Below are 16,218 nucleotides of genomic sequence, written 5' to 3'. Positions count from 1 at the left end.
TCTGTAGGTTACATTTTCAAACGCCTCTTGACAAAACATGCGATGAGAATATTTAAAAATCCTTGGTAAAATTTAGTTATGCCATCTTGTTAACGTGGGTATCTTTCAAGTTTTTGGTAAAAGATTTCAGCAGTTACTGATTAAAAAAGGAATTTTTGCCAAAACAATGCAAATTCAAGTAATCTTTAGTGAAACAAGATAGTTTCTATTGACAGAACCCTAGTTGTGAGAGGAAAGAGGAGAGTGCATATTCAGGAGAACCTGGGCTTGAACAAGCCGCAGACTCCAATGTTGTTAGGCGTAGATTTCTTTAAGGAAAGGAATTGACCAGGCTGCTGTTTCATGAAAAATGGTCAGAGGGTAACTGTGGGAAGATTTGACTAAAGTTTGGTTTTTGTGTCATTTTTTTATTTAAGACATTTTTTCCCCCACTAAAGTTGTAAAGCTTCAGTTTCACGTTTTCCTCTTTTTATTTGAAAATTTTATTTCACTTAAGTTGTGTATTTGACCCAGTTACTTTTCTGTTTATTAGAGAAGCCCGATATTCGGAATATTTGGGTATGGTGGGAGGAGACTCCAGATTTGCTCTGCTGTCCTCCTTTTTCTTTCCCTCGTGTGTGTGTGTGTGTGTGTGTGTGTGTGTCTGTCTGTCTGTCTGTCTGTCTGTCTGTCTGCCTGCCTGCCTGCCTGTTTGTCTGTCTGTGTGCACGTGTGCTGGGGATTGACTCTGAACTCCTCGACATGCCTGGCATATGCTCTACTCTTGAGCCACATCCCCAGACCCCAGGTTTTGCTTTTTTTCTTGACAAGCCAACACAAATTTACAAGCTTTTTAAGTCCTAAAAGAGAGTTAGGACTTATATATAAAGCACTAGTTTTAGAGTTTATTTAAGAATACATAGTAACAACTTTGAGTCAGGTTCTTCCCCCCCCCCCCCCTTTTATTAGGCTTTGGAAGGGAGGGGGTCCCTCCTGGCCATTCTGTCTCACATACTGGCTCCAGGATACCATGTGGGGAAGCCTGAGAATGTGGATTTTGCTCCTGCCCTGTGTTGCCAGTCGTCCCCCAGGTCCATTGCCCCTGGGGCCTCTGTGGTGCACCTTGTGGTGCTCGGGGGACCAGGCTCTGTAGCTCCTCGCTGGCTCCTTCCCATAGTTGGGTTTTCTCATGGCATAGCACCGTCTTAAAGCTGTCCCGTTCTCGCATGCAGCTGCCTCTTACAGATCATCCAAGGAAAAGTCCCCCGCATATTTAGATGGCAGTCAGTTCTGCTGAGACAGCAGCTCTACTGTGTTTGTGTGTTTAATACGTATTTGGGTGAAAAGAAGTGAGGTTGACAGGCTCCCCAGTGCTGTTTCTCTCCTGTTACTGAGCTCTGTCTTTAAACAAGAATGAGGTCCTACAGCAATATTTGGCTTATCTAGGATCTTATTTTCTGGTAACTGATTTGTTCACGTATTTGAATGAAGCAAGGTTAAGTTGTCACTTTGGGATGCTAGTATAGTTACTCCACTGATAACTGCCACGGATCAGGTAGAACATGACTATGTTGAAATCACCATCCGGACGTTCATGAGAGATTCTTCACTATATATTTCTTTAAGGAAGCATGAGTTTCCCCCACAGTCCAGTTGTTTTAAGAATGTTCTTTAATGAGAAATTAAAATTTAAAATTTTTTTTAAAGAACAAGTGCTTTTCTGGTTTCTTTCTTTCTTTCTTTCTTTCTTTCTTTCTTTCTTTCTTTCTTTCTTTGTAATAGTCTTTCCTCCTCCCACCCAAATAATTTAAAAACTAAATTTAAAAAGTAAAGGAAGGCACGACTGGAAAAAGCAAGTTGGGTGTTCGTCAAGAGTCAGAGATGGCTATTTTGTAGTCCAATTTTCTTATGTGGTTCCTAAAACTTAAATACCTATAAAATTCTTTTTAAAAGTCCCAGAGACTCTAGAGTGTCCCCAGAAATATAATTGACATATTTCGTACAAAGCTAATGTACCATAGCACTGACCTCCCATTGTTCATCAATTTGCTCGAATGGGCACCAGTAACTGTCTCCATTGTGAGAATTGTTACTGTTTTTGGCAGATAGAATATGCCATGGGGAGCTTGCCAGGCTCTGCCCTGTGGGTGGGATACTCTCAGTAGCTTGCTGGGCTCTCCGAGAGGGACAGAGAAATCAAACCCAGGTCAGCTGTGTGCAAGTCAAACACACTACCTGCTGTACTATCTCTCAGCCCACAAAGTTAATGATATAAAAAATTTTTTTATTTTAACTTTAGGTAGGTACAGTGATTTGCAGTACTGTCAGCTGTAGGGTTTCACACGTCTAATATTCCAACAGCAAACATCTCCCCTTTGCCTCCTCATGATTTTGAGAGGGGACAAATTTATCAGGTCATGATTAGTTTTAATGAAGGGAAATCGCCCTTGACATGTTTGATACCTACATTTTAATTTTTTCCCTTATATGCCTGTTCCTCTTAGTTAGAAATTTATCTTGTTATCATAGTTTGCCTTTAAAAGAACAGCTTTTGATGCTTTTCTTTTTTTCTTCCCCCACAGGTATTGCTTTCACGGATCTACCGGTAAGATGTGATTTCTTTTAAAAACAATTTCATGCTATTTTCACGGGAATTTTGTCGTAGCTCAACCGTAACTCAAAACTACTGAAAGTACACCTTGCAGTTTCATTTATTTGAAACTTTTGCGTTTGGTGTCATCGGACATTTTCAGTATAATTCCATATCGTGACTTTTGTCGCTCCGTATCGTGGGCCACTGTGTGACAAGTTCTGTGCTCGGAATGCAACCCGAGGAAATAAAAGTCTGCCCCCTTGGAGTATTTGCTTTGGGCCACTTAGAGAATAAACAGTTCGTTAAGAATAAGCTAATGCTAACATTTTAAAAGGTTTTAAGTACTTTTATTCTTATTAATTTGGGGGGTTGGGGATCACTCCTGGTAGTGCTGGGAGTGAGGGGGACTTAATGCAGGGCTGGGGATCAAACCCAGGGGGTTTCAATACTCTAAAGAAAAGTAGGGCCGGGATGGAGATGCCTGATGCAGAACAGGGATTGTGCATTGCTTATCTTTGAGCAGGCTTTTGAACTAATGACTTATTTACTGACTGGGTTTTTTTTTTTTTTTTGAAGTGTTTCAGGCAGAGGAAATAGGGGAGGGGTACTAAGGTAAGACCAGATCTGACTTGAAGAGTTTCAGGAAGTGTGATAGACCCAAGAAAAGCAGAGAATAGTAGGAAATGAGTCAGATTCCGAAGCGGGGGAGGGGGATACTGCACTTAGCCTGTGCGGACCATTGTCAGGATGCGAACTCTCTGCTGAGTTTACATTTTTATGCTATTTATGCTATTCCATTTTTATTATTATTATAGTATCATTATTATTATTATTATTATTATTATTATTATTTTTGCTTTTTGGGTCATACCCAGCGATGCACAGGGGTTACTCCTGTCTTTGCACTCAGGAATTACTCCTGGCAGTGCTCAGGAGACCATATGGGATCCTGAGAATTGAACCCGGGTCGGCTGCATGCAAGGCAAATGCCCTACCCGCTGTGCTATCGCTCCAGCCCGCTATTTTGTTTTTAAAGGATCGCTGTGGCTGGGTTGAACCTGTGATGAGGCTGCTGCAGGAGTTTAGTTGTGTGGTGACGGGGACCCACCTGTCTGGAGAAGGCAGAGAGAACTGATTTGAGTCTGGATGCCTTCCTGATGAATCTAAAACTGCCACGTGTAATCAGCATCGTATGCATCAGTAACGGGGAGTAACCCACATGTCTGTGATCACTGTCACTGTCCTCCCGTTGTTCATCGATTTGCTCGAGCGGGCCCAGTAACATCTCCATTGTGACACTTGTTACTGTGTTTGACCTATCGAATACACCACAGAGAGCTCGCCAGGCTCTGCCGTGTGGGCGAGATACTCTCAGTAGCTTGCCGGGCTCTCCGAGAGGGGTGGAGGAATCGAACCTGGGTCCGCCAAGTGCAAGGCAAATGCCCCACCCGCTGTGCTGTCGCTCCAGCCCACACGTCTGTTATCCTTTAGATTTGAGGGTGGGACTTTCCTGGCAGTGTCCACGGGAACCTGTGGAAGTAGGGATCGTATCCCAGGCTCCTACTCATGAAACACATGCTTCACCCCTTGGAGCTGTCTCCCTGGCTCCGTCACTTAGAATTGGTGTTTACACTTGCTGCAGGATCTCTCGTAGATTATGCCAGCGGATTTCTTAAGTCACTGTCACTTGTTTCGTATCTGAAAATGAGGTGGGCAGTATCTGTTGGTTCATGTATTGCCTAAGCTGCATCTTCAGAGTCCAGGCTTTCGTACAACATTGAAGGAGGGGCCGGGGGGGTGGTTGGAGGGGAGGCTTAGAATCAGGTCCAGAGCGACCACTGGGGGACTCGGTCTGACCTTGAGGGCCTGACGGCTTGATGTTGACTGAAGTGTTGCTGAATCTGCTGGTGGTGGGAAACATGGGGCTGAGCCTGCTGGTGCCAGGGACCCACAGGGTTACGCCAGCACTACTTTGGGTGCACCAGGGCCCTGGTGGGGGGTAGGGTGGGCTCGGCGGTGCCAGGGAATGAATCAGTTCCTAGCACATGCAAGGCATGTGCTCCAGCCATTTGAATTATCACTCTGGTCTCTTTAAGCTAGTTTTTATTTATTTATTTATTTATTAAAAATTTTTTTTTAATAGTGAGACATCATGAGGTACAGTTGCAGACTTATGCATTTTTGTGCTTGGGTTTCAGTTATATAATGATCAAATACCATCCCTCCACTTAAGCCAGTTTTTAAAGGCTTGATACATATATATAGTTTTACACATGATCGAAACAGGTTTTTCCTAGGAACCATTCCCCCACAGTCCAGGAAGGTCTTGTGGTATTGAGACTCTCACCAGGCAGGTGCTCCCACCATTTAGGCCATTTGTAAGCCCCAAGAACTTTTCCCAAGAATTCTTCATTGTTTCTCTGACAGTTTCTTAGGAGTTTCTGATCCTATGGCATGAATTTTGGTACTTCCACTTTTTTACGATTTTGGGTTTTGCTGGGGCCACACCCAGGGGTGCTCAGGGATGACTTCCCGCAAGGCTCCATGTTGGGGGGGTCATACATGGTGCTGGGGGCGGGGGTCAAACCCATATCAGCCCCGTACAGAACAAGTGCCTGCCCAGTTTACTGCCGCGCCAAGCGCTGTCATCTTAATATCACCAGAAGGTACTCAACAGAGGTTTTGGCGAATAATCCAAGTTTGATGCCCCTTTCTCAATCGTTTAGAAGTAGTTTATTGGCTTCATGGTTGTCTCAGGGGTTTCAGTTATTCAGCGGATACCACAGAAAAAACAAACCCTCCAAATTTTGAGTGAGTTTATTCTTTCGTGAATTTTTCTACCTGTTTAGACAGAGACTCTGCATTGTGACAGGTGCCTGGCAAGATGTGAGATGCATGGTTGTAGGATGCATTTCATTCTCAGATTATGTTTTGAGAAAGCTAATGGGATGCTTTATGGCAGAGAATAATCACTCAAAATCTACAGATTGTTACCATTCCTACAGAAAATCCTGGAAAGTATACAGAAGAAATCAAAGTTAAAATAAAAATGTTTTCTTAAAAAACAACTTTGCTAAGCCAAGGAAGTTTTGAGCCGGCACATCAAAATCGCTCACTAAAAAAGCATTATGTAATAATCAGTGATGGGAAGTTTGTGTGTCTCCTTGTCACTGTCACTGTTCTCCCGTTGTTCATCGATTTGCTCGAGCGGGCCCAGTAACATCTCCATCATGAGACTTTGTTGTTACTGTGTTTGGCATATCGAATACGTCACATCACAGGTAGCTTGCCAGGCTCTGCCGTGCGGGCGAGATACTCTCGGTAGCTTGCCAGGCTCTCCGAGAGGGGCAGAGGAAGTGTGTCTCCTTATAAGATACATATATGTTCTTAGAATTTTATGTTATATAAAATACAAAAGTAATTTTACAGATGCACTATAAAAGCTCAGTGAAGAAAAAACAAGAGTTTAAAAAAAAATCAACTTGAACACCACAAGAACTTTTTAATGGATTTAGTATGAACGTGTGAGAAAGTGGATCTGACATCAAGGATCTTAGGAATCGAAAGAATTAAGATGCCATTTTCTCGTAAGGAAAGGCATGTTTCGTGGGTGACATGGCACTAAGAGAAAGAAGTTTAGTCCTGGATAGGTTTAACAGCCTTCTCAAGCATGAAGTTAGCTCTACAGACCTTCAGTTCACAATGGTGATCAGGGCTGGAGATTAAAATGTGGGAGTTACTGGCATTTTGGTGTTTCAAGTTGGAAGACTGGTGAATTCAACACAAAAGAGAAAGAGAAATGGAACCGAGGACTGAACTCATCTTCTCAACTTTGAGGCTTATCATGTTTGCAGGAAGAGAAGAAGAATCTAAAAAGAAAATTTAAGACATCGCTTAAATGGGAGGAAAATCAAGAGTTGTGTTCTCAAAAAACAAGAACACATCTCAAGAAGCAGCTAATCAACTTGGAAAATATATATTAAACATCTGTCTACATCTATCTATAAACAAAATTTCCTTTTTGCTTTTTTTAATTGTAGTTGTATTAATTATTGTAGTCTGTGCTTTGATTAGTGTGGTGTATAATATCATTTAGGACATTCTTTTTTAATGTGTCATTATCAATCATGTGGTAGGACATACCTCAGCATTTTTGTTTTCTGTATATATTGGATCTGGTTCAATTCTGAAAAGTGATATTGATTGCTTTGTCAGTTTTAATAGCTTTTGTCCATTTTTTTAAAAAGTCACTTATTTATTTTTTTTGGTGGGGGGGGTTCCACTCCCGGCGGTGCTCAGGGGTTACTCCTGGCTCTCCACTCAGGAATTACTCCTAGCAGTTCTTGAGCGACCATATGGGATGCCGGGGATTGAACCCAGATCAGCTATACGCAAGGAAAGCACCTTACCTGCTGGATTATATTCTCTCTGGCCCCATTGCTCATTTCTTACAAGTCTTCATTAGTTTACATTTCTGTATACAGTGGATAAGAGGACTTCTTTCCTCAGCCTTTAGACACATTTAATAATCTCAGTCTTTGAAATCTAGATTTGATGTACAAAAGTTTTGCTTTAATTTGCATGTGTGTGTGTGTGTGTGTGTGTGTGTGTGTGTGTGAGTGAGTGACCATATCTGGTGATGCTTCAGGTTGTGCACTAAAGAATTACTCCTTATGGTGCTTGGGGACCACAACGTACTGCCATGTATCAAACCCGGGCTGGCCGGGTGCAAGGCAAGGCCCTATATTGCTGTACTTTCAGCCTCAAATTTGCTTTTTTTTTTTTTTTTTTTTTGCTTATGTGTGAGCTTTTTTCTGTTACTTATTTAACATTTATGACATGTTTCGTCACAGGGCACAGCTTTATCTTAGTACTTTTATGATGTACGTTGATTTATTTTTCTGAATTGTAACTAAAGTTTAGGTTAGAAGACAATTTCAAAAACATCTCAGTTTGGAGAAGGCTAAATATCAGACTTATAGACTGCTTAATGAACAGGATTGCCTTTTTCTTTATCACTATCTTGATATTTAATAAAGTCTGACTTTTCTAATATCTTAATGCTGTAAGGAGTGTAAGTGACGGGAATTCTGTGCTAAAAATAAAGATGTGAGTTATATCTTTTAATGGGTGATTTTCTCTGACTCGGACTTTGTAGGCCTCAGTTTTATCATCGGTGAAGTGAGAAATGTTTAACTTTTAGGAATATATTCCTATTGTTGATTACTAAGAATCACTACCTCCCATGAGATATGAATAATCAAAGCAAATAAACTATAGCAAAAGTAACCGAGATTGGAAAATGCAGTGTTTGCTAGCAGATGACAAGTGGGGCCTGAGCAGCAGTCAGGGTCATTCTGGTCATGGGGTGGCTGGACACTTTGGGGGTGGGCACGCTGCGCTGTGAAGTGACGCACCCCAAATTTGTACATTATGGGGAAATCAATAAATTTCAATAAATGTAGAAAACAGTACCTTTGGGTGTTTGGTATTACTGTGTATTTCCTTACTCAAACATGACAATATTTCTTGGTATTTAGTCACGGCACTTGTTTCTTTATGATTTTTGGTTGATTCAGGAGTTGGTTTTGAATACAGTCACTCGGGTTTTCCTGTGACAATCTGGCAAGCTCCCCGTGACGTATTCGATATGCCAGACACAGTAACAACAAAGTCTCCAATGGAGACGTTACTGGGCCCGCTCGAGCAAATCGATGATCAATGGGAGGGCCTTTTATTTATACATACAAATAATCTTTATCTGATTTGGTACTGAAAATACTTGTGAACACCCTTAAAGTATAGACATAAACCGTGGATGAAGATGAACTAGGATTTGGTGTCAGAGGAAGAAAAATTAAAAATAGATCTGGTTTAGCTAACACCTGTCCAGGAGGGTTAGCGGATTCATTTACCCTTACTCCTTAAGTTCTACTTTTTAGTTATCCCAGTGCTGGTAATTTCTAGGAAAATTTTTTTCTAGAACAAGATGATCAGCAGAAACTTGCTCACAGATGTTTTGTTGTGGTTTGTTTTTGGTCGACACCGGATGATGCGGAGGGTTTACTCCTAGCCTAGCTCTGTGCTCAGGGATCACTCCTGGTGTATGGAACCTGGGAGGGGCCACATGTAAGGGCCCTTACCTGCTGTACTGTTGCTTCCGCCGGCATCCATGTAGTTTGACTTAGATTAATTTATGTTCCCTCGGTGTATTAAAAACACACCAGAGGGGTTGGAGCAATAGCACAGCGGGTAGGGCGGCGTTTGCCTTGCACGGGGACAACCCGGGTTCGATTCCCCAGCATCCCATATGGTCCCCCGAGCACCTCCAGGGGTAATTCCTGAGTTGCAGAGCCAGGAGTAACCCCTGTGCATCGCCGGGTGTGACCCAAAAAAAGCAAAAATAAAAAATGAAAACACAAATAGTGTCCCATTTTCCCACTCGTAATCATACATATTTCATGGAGAGCTTTTTTTTTTGGGTGGGGGGGTCTGTTTGGCTTTTCTTTGGGTTAGGGGGTGGGGGGGGGGCGGGGAATGCCTGGCAGTGCTCAGGGCTTGCTCCCGGCTCCGTGCCCGGGCATCTGCTCGGTGAGGCTCAGGGGGACCATCGAAGCGTCCAGCTGTGGCCGCTTGCTTGGACCGTCCTGGAGACGGAGATGTTTCCAGCCCTGGTGGAGGCGGGAGGGGGGGGGTGGGGAGGGCTTGGCGAGGCCCCCGGCGGGCCAGGCCTGCGCGGGCGAGGCTGCGCCGCCCCCCGCGGCCGGCAGAGGGCGCTGCGGTGGGCGTGGCCGGCCGCGGCCATTTGGCGGCGTCGGCGGTGTGCGGGGACCATGGTACGGCGCAGCTCCCGGCCCGGCGGCGCTGGACCGCGGCCCTTCTCGTTCGGGTTTCGATTCGGAGGGTCCCGTTTGTGCGGGGGGCGGTGGGGGGTCGGTGGGGGGAGGCAGAGCGGGGCGCGGCGCGGGGTGCGTCCTGGGGGCCTGTGTGGTGCCGGGGATCGAACCCTTCCCGGGGCGGCCGCGCTAACAGCCAGGGCGGGACCCAGCTGCGCGGGACCCCCCCCCCCCCCACCGAGGCCCGGCAGGAGGGTCCCGACGCCCACCACCACAGGTCTGCCCAGGACCGGGCCCGCGGGTCCCGGGGAGGGCGCTGGCCGTGCACGCGACCGGCCGGGGTCTGAGCGGTGGCATCCCATAGGGCCCCCCCCCCCCCAGCACTGGGAGCGACCCGGGAGCGACCCCCGAGCTCCCCCGGGAGCGACCCCTGAGCACCCCTTCCCCAGAGCGACCCCCGAGTTCCCCTGGGAGCGACCCCCGAGTACCCCTCCCCGGGAGTGATCCCCGAGCTACCCTGGGAGCGATCCCCGACCACCCCTCCCCTGGTGTGATTCCCGAGCCCCCATCCCCGGGAGCGACCCCCGAGCACCTCTCCCCGGGAGTGATCCCCGAGCACTTCTCCCCGGGAGTGGTCCCCGAGCACCCCCCCCCCCCGGGAGTGATCCCCGAGCACCCCTCCCCTGGAGCGACTCTCGAGTTCCCCTGGGAGCGACCCCCCCCCCGGGAGTGATCCCCGAGCTACCCTGGGAGCGACCCCCAAGCACCCCTCCCTGGGAGTGACCCCCGAGCCCCCCCTCCCTTCCCCGGAGTGACCACAAGCACCCCAGAGTGATTTCCGAGCACCAGCGGGAGTGGTCCCCAACCATCGCCGGAAGTGCTCCCTGAGCATCACTATGCTCCCTTCCCAGCCTCCAAAGCCAGGGAGAGAGAAAGCCAGTAGGGCACTAAAGCCAGTAGGGCACTTGGGTTAAAGCAAACCAACGTGGGCCTGGTCTCCAGCAGCTCAGGCGGTTCCTTAGAACCACCCGGTATAATATCTGCGGCTTACCCCCCCCCCCCCCAATGTTTATAAACCATCCCTTTAAAAAGGCACCCGCAAATGTGAAGTAGAGTTTTAAAACTTAAATAGACCAGTTGGGAATGTATGTCCATAGTAACCTCCTTTGTGCATGCAGTTTCTAGAGATGTCGGGTGCAATAATCCCACAAGGGTAAAGCAAGTTAAGAATTTATACTGAATCACTGTAACTATTACATGACTTTGTTGTTGTTGCTTTTTGGGTCACAGCCAGCGATGCACAGGGGTTCTTCCTGGCTCATGCACTCAGGAATTACTCCTGGCAGTGCTTGGGCGACCATATGGGATGCTGGGAATCGAACCCGGGTCAGCCGCGTGCAAGGCAAACGCCCTACCCGCTGTGCTATCGCTCCAGCCCCTATATGACATTTTCTTAACAGCAGGAGTTGTGTTAGAATTTTGCTGTCCCAGGATCTCTGAGGAAAATGTAAGGAATTTTATTGAAACTCAAAATGCTTCATGGTGATGATGTTCACACGAAGTGCTGGTTTTCACGACTGTATTTTGGGTCATTCGCTGTGTCTTCCTCTCCCAAGTTTTTGGTTGAGATCTTAACGTAGTCGTGGAGCAAACTTGTGGTTGTTACAGGTGGCATCTAAAAGGATCAATCAGTCTTGAGCATACAAGGGTCCATGTGTTGTGATTGTGTTCTCTTACAGCCCAATCTATATCCCACTGTGGGGCTTCAGACACCAGGAGAAGTGGTGGATGCCAATTTTGGGCAGCATCCTTTCGTGTTTGATATAGAGGACTACATGCGAGAGTGGAGAACCAAAATCCAGGCACAGATAGACCGTTTCCCTATCGGAGATCGAGAAGGAGAATGGCAAACCATGATACAGAAGTGAGTGAAGAACTGGGAATTGACCTTATTCAAAACTATATTTTAAAAATTTGTGCGTGCGCGCGTGCACACGTGTCTGTGTGTGTGTATGTGTATGTGTGTGGTGTGTGGGGGATTGAATCCAGTGCAGCGTGTGGGAGACAGGGCAAGCACTCGGACTTCCCTGCTCCCTACAAAAGTTCTTTTCTTATAAAAGTTTTAGTCAAAACTTTGCTGCAGACTTTTTATCTCATTTATATCCTAATAATTTTAATGTATTGCCTGTTAAATTTCAGTCTCTAGAAATGTAATGTACTTTATTTAAACAGTTAAAAGTAATGTGTAATTGGTGACACACATATAGAACTGTCTTTTAGTTTTATAGCCAGGCATTTATATCTAGTGGAGAAATACATTGATCCTAGATTGCGCAGCCTATGTTAATTTCTCTTTTTGGTAGTGGGGTAGCGCAGTACCATCCAGCATTGGTCAGGACTACTCTGGGTTCTGTGCTCAAGAATCACTCCTGGCAGTGCTCAAGGGACCATATGTGGTGCCAGGGATCAGACCAGCAGGGATGGCAGCATGTTAAGTAAGCGCCTGGACCCCGGTGCTGTCTCCGGCCCTCTCTAGCTGTAATGCAAGAAAATAGCAAAAATACAGAGACATCAATATAGCAAATAGCTTAAACTTCTAACTTTATAAGAATATAATTTTACATAGTAGGCAATTTCTGTGTAATTTATATTTAAATATAAGATAGATTTCAGTGATATAAGTTTACTGAACTACAAATTTAATAAAACTCACATATATTTTAGGAACAATAATGAGTCAGTGATAGGATGATTCTGAAAACATATTTTTCCCTTCCCGTTGTTGTTACCTGGTTTTACAGAGATCTAAACTAGGTTGATGTTCAGGGGCCACATTCCTTTAATGCTCTGAAATGGTTTCTTGTGAGCATCGTGGGTGGCTAATAGCAGGGAAGGCAGCATTTCCCGCCAGGATGCCGTCTAAAAATCCTTCTCAACCCCTTTTCTGCCCCGCAGCCTCCCACCATCTCCTAACAGGCCCTTAATACTGAATATTTGGGCTAATGTTCCAGCAGTAATTCTATGTTCTGTGGGTAGATGGGAATATGTGTATTGACCACTTGGTGGCTTTTCAAAGAAACATCCTTGTTTTTTAAATAATAAAGAATGCTGATTGATTTTATTTAAAGACTGATGAATCATCCTCATAAACTTTACTCCAGAAGATTTTTCTCTTTGGGTTCACCTCAGGATTGTGTTTACAGCTTTGTGATATCATCTCATATGACTGGAAAAAAAGGGGGTGGGGGTTGTATACATAGGGTGAATCTGTAATTTTTTAAATTGATTTTTTGTTTGGGGGCCATACCCAGCAGGGCTCAGGATTCACTCCTGGCTCTGTGCTCAGGAGTCATTTATGGTGCAAGGCAAGCGCCCTATCTGCTGTATTGTCTCTCTGGCCCTTGAATCTGTTATTTTTAAGTTGTTTGATTTTACAGAAGACCAGTACTTTAGTGGGACAAGTCACATAATAAAGATGAAACGTTTTGTGGTTAGTAGGATTGCATATAAGAAAAAATAATAGCAAAGGACTGACAGGTATTTGGATACTAGGAAGAAATTAAGGGGTTTTTTTTTCTTTTTTTTCTTTTTTCTTTTCGGATCACACCTGGCGATGCTCAGGGGGTACTCCTGGCTCTGCAGTCAGGAATTACTCCTGGTGGTGCTCGAGGGACTGTATGGGATGCCAGGGATCGAACTGGGGTCGGCCGCATGCAAGGCAAACGCTCTACCTGCTATTCTGCGGCCCCGAAACATTTTTTTATCCTTGCTTCTCTACTAGTCGTTATTTATAGAAGAAACTACTTCAACAGGTGTATTTCCATTCCTTCTCAGTATTCTTTCTGGTCTCTTTTAATTGTTTTCCGTAAGGTTTTATTTTTCATCTGTATGGTACACTTTATAAAACAGTAGTCTCAGGATAGCATTTGCCATTACCGCTTTGGAAATACAACATGTAAAGATCAAAGTTGAGTCCTAATTATTTCAAGGGAACAAGTTGTTTTCTGGTTAGTACACGTAGACTTTGTTTATGTCGATTCTAGTATGAACTTTGTGTTCCCACGACTAAAAGTTGTGCTCTCTCCTTTTCCTTTAAGAATGGTTTCATCTTACTTAGTCCATCACGGGTACTGTGCCACAGCAGAGGCCTTTGCCAGATCTACAGACCAGACTGTTCTAGAAGAATTAGCTTCCATTAAGAATAGACAAAGTAAGGATCTTGTGCATGCTCATGCTTGTTTTCAGATGATAGATTTTAGGAATATTTTTTTTAATAATAAAAAAAGCATTTATTTCAAGTTCGTATCTCTGAAATCTTTAATGACATTTAAGATCACCTTTTTAAAAATAAGCATAGGACTGTGTTAGTACTGGATGTAGATGACAAAATTTTGAGAAAAATTTTCTCACGTAATAATGCTTTTTTTCTTTTTTTCTTAAAAATGTCCTGAACTTTCAGGAAATTAGGATGCAGTACAATGTGGTTGTTTGTTTTTTTTTAAATAGTAGTTTCATGAATGAATTAATGGAGAGAATATGCAAAATTTAAATATTTTTGTTAAATTATAGCTGAGTTTAAAATAGTTTTTGATCTTAAATATTTATTGCTTATAGCGAGCATTTAGTTCATAAAATCTGTGCAGACAAGAGCAAATCAGCATTATAATTGTCCCAGAGTTAACCTCATCCATCAGGAAAGGTAAAACTTTGATGAGAATCAAGAGAGAAAAAAAATACAAACCATGATGGATGAGAATGATTTTTTGGGGGTCACACCCGGCAATGCTCAGAGGTTACTCCTGGCTTTGCACTCAGGAATTACTCCTGGCAGTGTTCAGGGGACCATATGGGATGCTGGAAATTGAACCCGGGTCAGCCGCGTGCAAGGCAAACGCCCTACCCGCTGTGCTAACACTTCAGCCCCGAGAATGATTTTTTTTTTTTATATGCCACAGTCCGGTAATATGCTGTTGTGTTGGAACTGATTTTATGCTTTGTGTTAGTCACTACATTATAAGCACCAGTGAGAAAAAAGTGATCACTTATTTGGTACCCTCATTTAATAAATATCTGACATCAGGATCAGAAAACTTGGTGTCTCTTGAATCTATATCATACTTTTAAAGCCTAGTATTCTCTTAACAGTGAACCAAAAAATGATCATGTTTGGCAAGATAGTTTGAATATTATTTGTGATATTTATAGTCTTATTTTAAACCAGTTTATTAAGATTTGGTTGACATTTTAGTGTAATCTAATAGCTACCTCTACAAACATGATAGGTTTGGAGATAAGTGTCTGTGAAATTGTTATCACAGTCTGCCATAAACAAATCCCTGTTTTTATTGTTAGCATTTTAAATACTCCATTGTTGCCTAACAGATGTCTTTTCTAAATTATGCATATGTTATTTTGTGATTTTTTTAAAAAATAATGTTTTATGGAATAGTTTTTATATTTTTAATTTGCAACTTTGCTTAATTGCCCAAAAAAACTATTTTTAGAAGGGATAATTATAATTAAAGATATTTTGTTAACACTTTGGAGCATCCACTAATTTTATGTTCTGCTCTTTAAAAATTAATCCTTTGCTTTTTTTTAGGAATTCAAAAGTTGGTTCTAGCAGGAAGAATGGGAGAAGCCATTGAAACAACACAACAGTTATATCCAAGTTTACTTGAAAGAAATCCTAATCTCCTTTTCACATTAAAGTGAGTTTGTATAATAAGGTACATTTATTATAGATTTATGTTATATATAGCCAAAATAGTTTCTGTTTTACTAGTTTTACTTTTGACGTGACTTATTTCAACTATTTGGCTTATTCAAATACATAAAAGTAACAACTATTAACACTTGTATTGAATCCTATAATTAGAAGTTATGTGTTTGCTCCTGAGTCAGTCTGACTATATGTTCAAAATGGGAAAATCTTAGATGAGTATCCGTTTTCCTCTGCAAATTACCTCATAGTAAGTCTTTCAGACTTCTTAAAATTTCTGTAAAACGTACATAATGTGAGAGCTACATGTATATTTGTACATGTGCAGTTCTGTAGTATTAAGTATATTCACTTTGTTCTGCAGCCATACCAACCCTTCTTCTGTAGGTGTTTTTCATTACCCAAAACCGAAACTGTACCCATTAAACACTTTCTATTCCTCCCATTTTCTTGCTCCTGAAAACCTCCATTTTTGATTCTAGGTCACTCCTATTAATGAAGTCATAAAGTACGTTTTGTTTAACTTTCTTGACTCAGCATAGCGTCCTCTCATGGCCCATGCCACCCTTTTCTTCCTTTCCAAGATTGACTAGTATTCAGTCACGTTTTGTTGATCATCTGTCTGTGGACATTTGAGTTGCTTCCACTTTGATTTGTTGAGAATAATGTTGAAATGAATGTGGCTGTTTGAATCCTGACTCAAATTTCTGTTTCATCCTGGCTTAAGATTTCAGTTTCGTAATAAACACCAGAAACTTTTAGTAAACCAGAACATTGGAATTGTTTTTACTTTAGAGTCAAAGTTTAAATGTGACCCAGGTGGGTCATGAAGTTGCAAGTGGAATTGAGGATGGAGAAAGGATGGGGAGCAACGTTCTTCCTTTGCATATTACACACACACACACACACACACACACACACACACACACACACACACCACACACAGAGTGCACAAGCACACACGCACATCATGATCTTATGTACTGTTTGATTTTTTTTAATCGATTGCAGATATTGTTTGGATTAAAATTTAGCTTGAACAATTGAAGTCCATTTCTGTTACAGCTACAGTTAGATTTTCGTGGTGA

General features: G+C 43.1%; 1 protein-coding gene across 1 annotated transcript in view; it reads left to right on the top strand.

The window, feature by feature from the left end:
• RANBP9 (RAN binding protein 9) overlaps nucleotides 1-16,218 on the top strand; it is an 88,331-nt gene that overhangs the window by 53,806 nt on the left and 18,307 nt on the right. The window contains exons 5-8 of the mRNA XM_056132422.1: nucleotides 2,562-2,584; nucleotides 11,148-11,332; nucleotides 13,506-13,618; nucleotides 15,011-15,119. Of these exons, the coding sequence (XP_055988397.1) occupies nucleotides 2,562-2,584; nucleotides 11,148-11,332; nucleotides 13,506-13,618; nucleotides 15,011-15,119 (430 nt within the window). The remainder of the gene's footprint in view (nucleotides 1-2,561; nucleotides 2,585-11,147; nucleotides 11,333-13,505; nucleotides 13,619-15,010; nucleotides 15,120-16,218) is intronic.

The sequence above is a fragment of the Sorex fumeus genome, unplaced genomic scaffold (genome assembly GCF_029834395.1).
Source record: "Sorex fumeus unplaced genomic scaffold, SorFum_2.1 ptg000094l, whole genome shotgun sequence".
Taxonomy (NCBI): domain Eukaryota; kingdom Metazoa; phylum Chordata; class Mammalia; order Eulipotyphla; family Soricidae; genus Sorex; species Sorex fumeus.
This window is presented reverse-complemented; position numbering and strand designations above follow the sequence as displayed.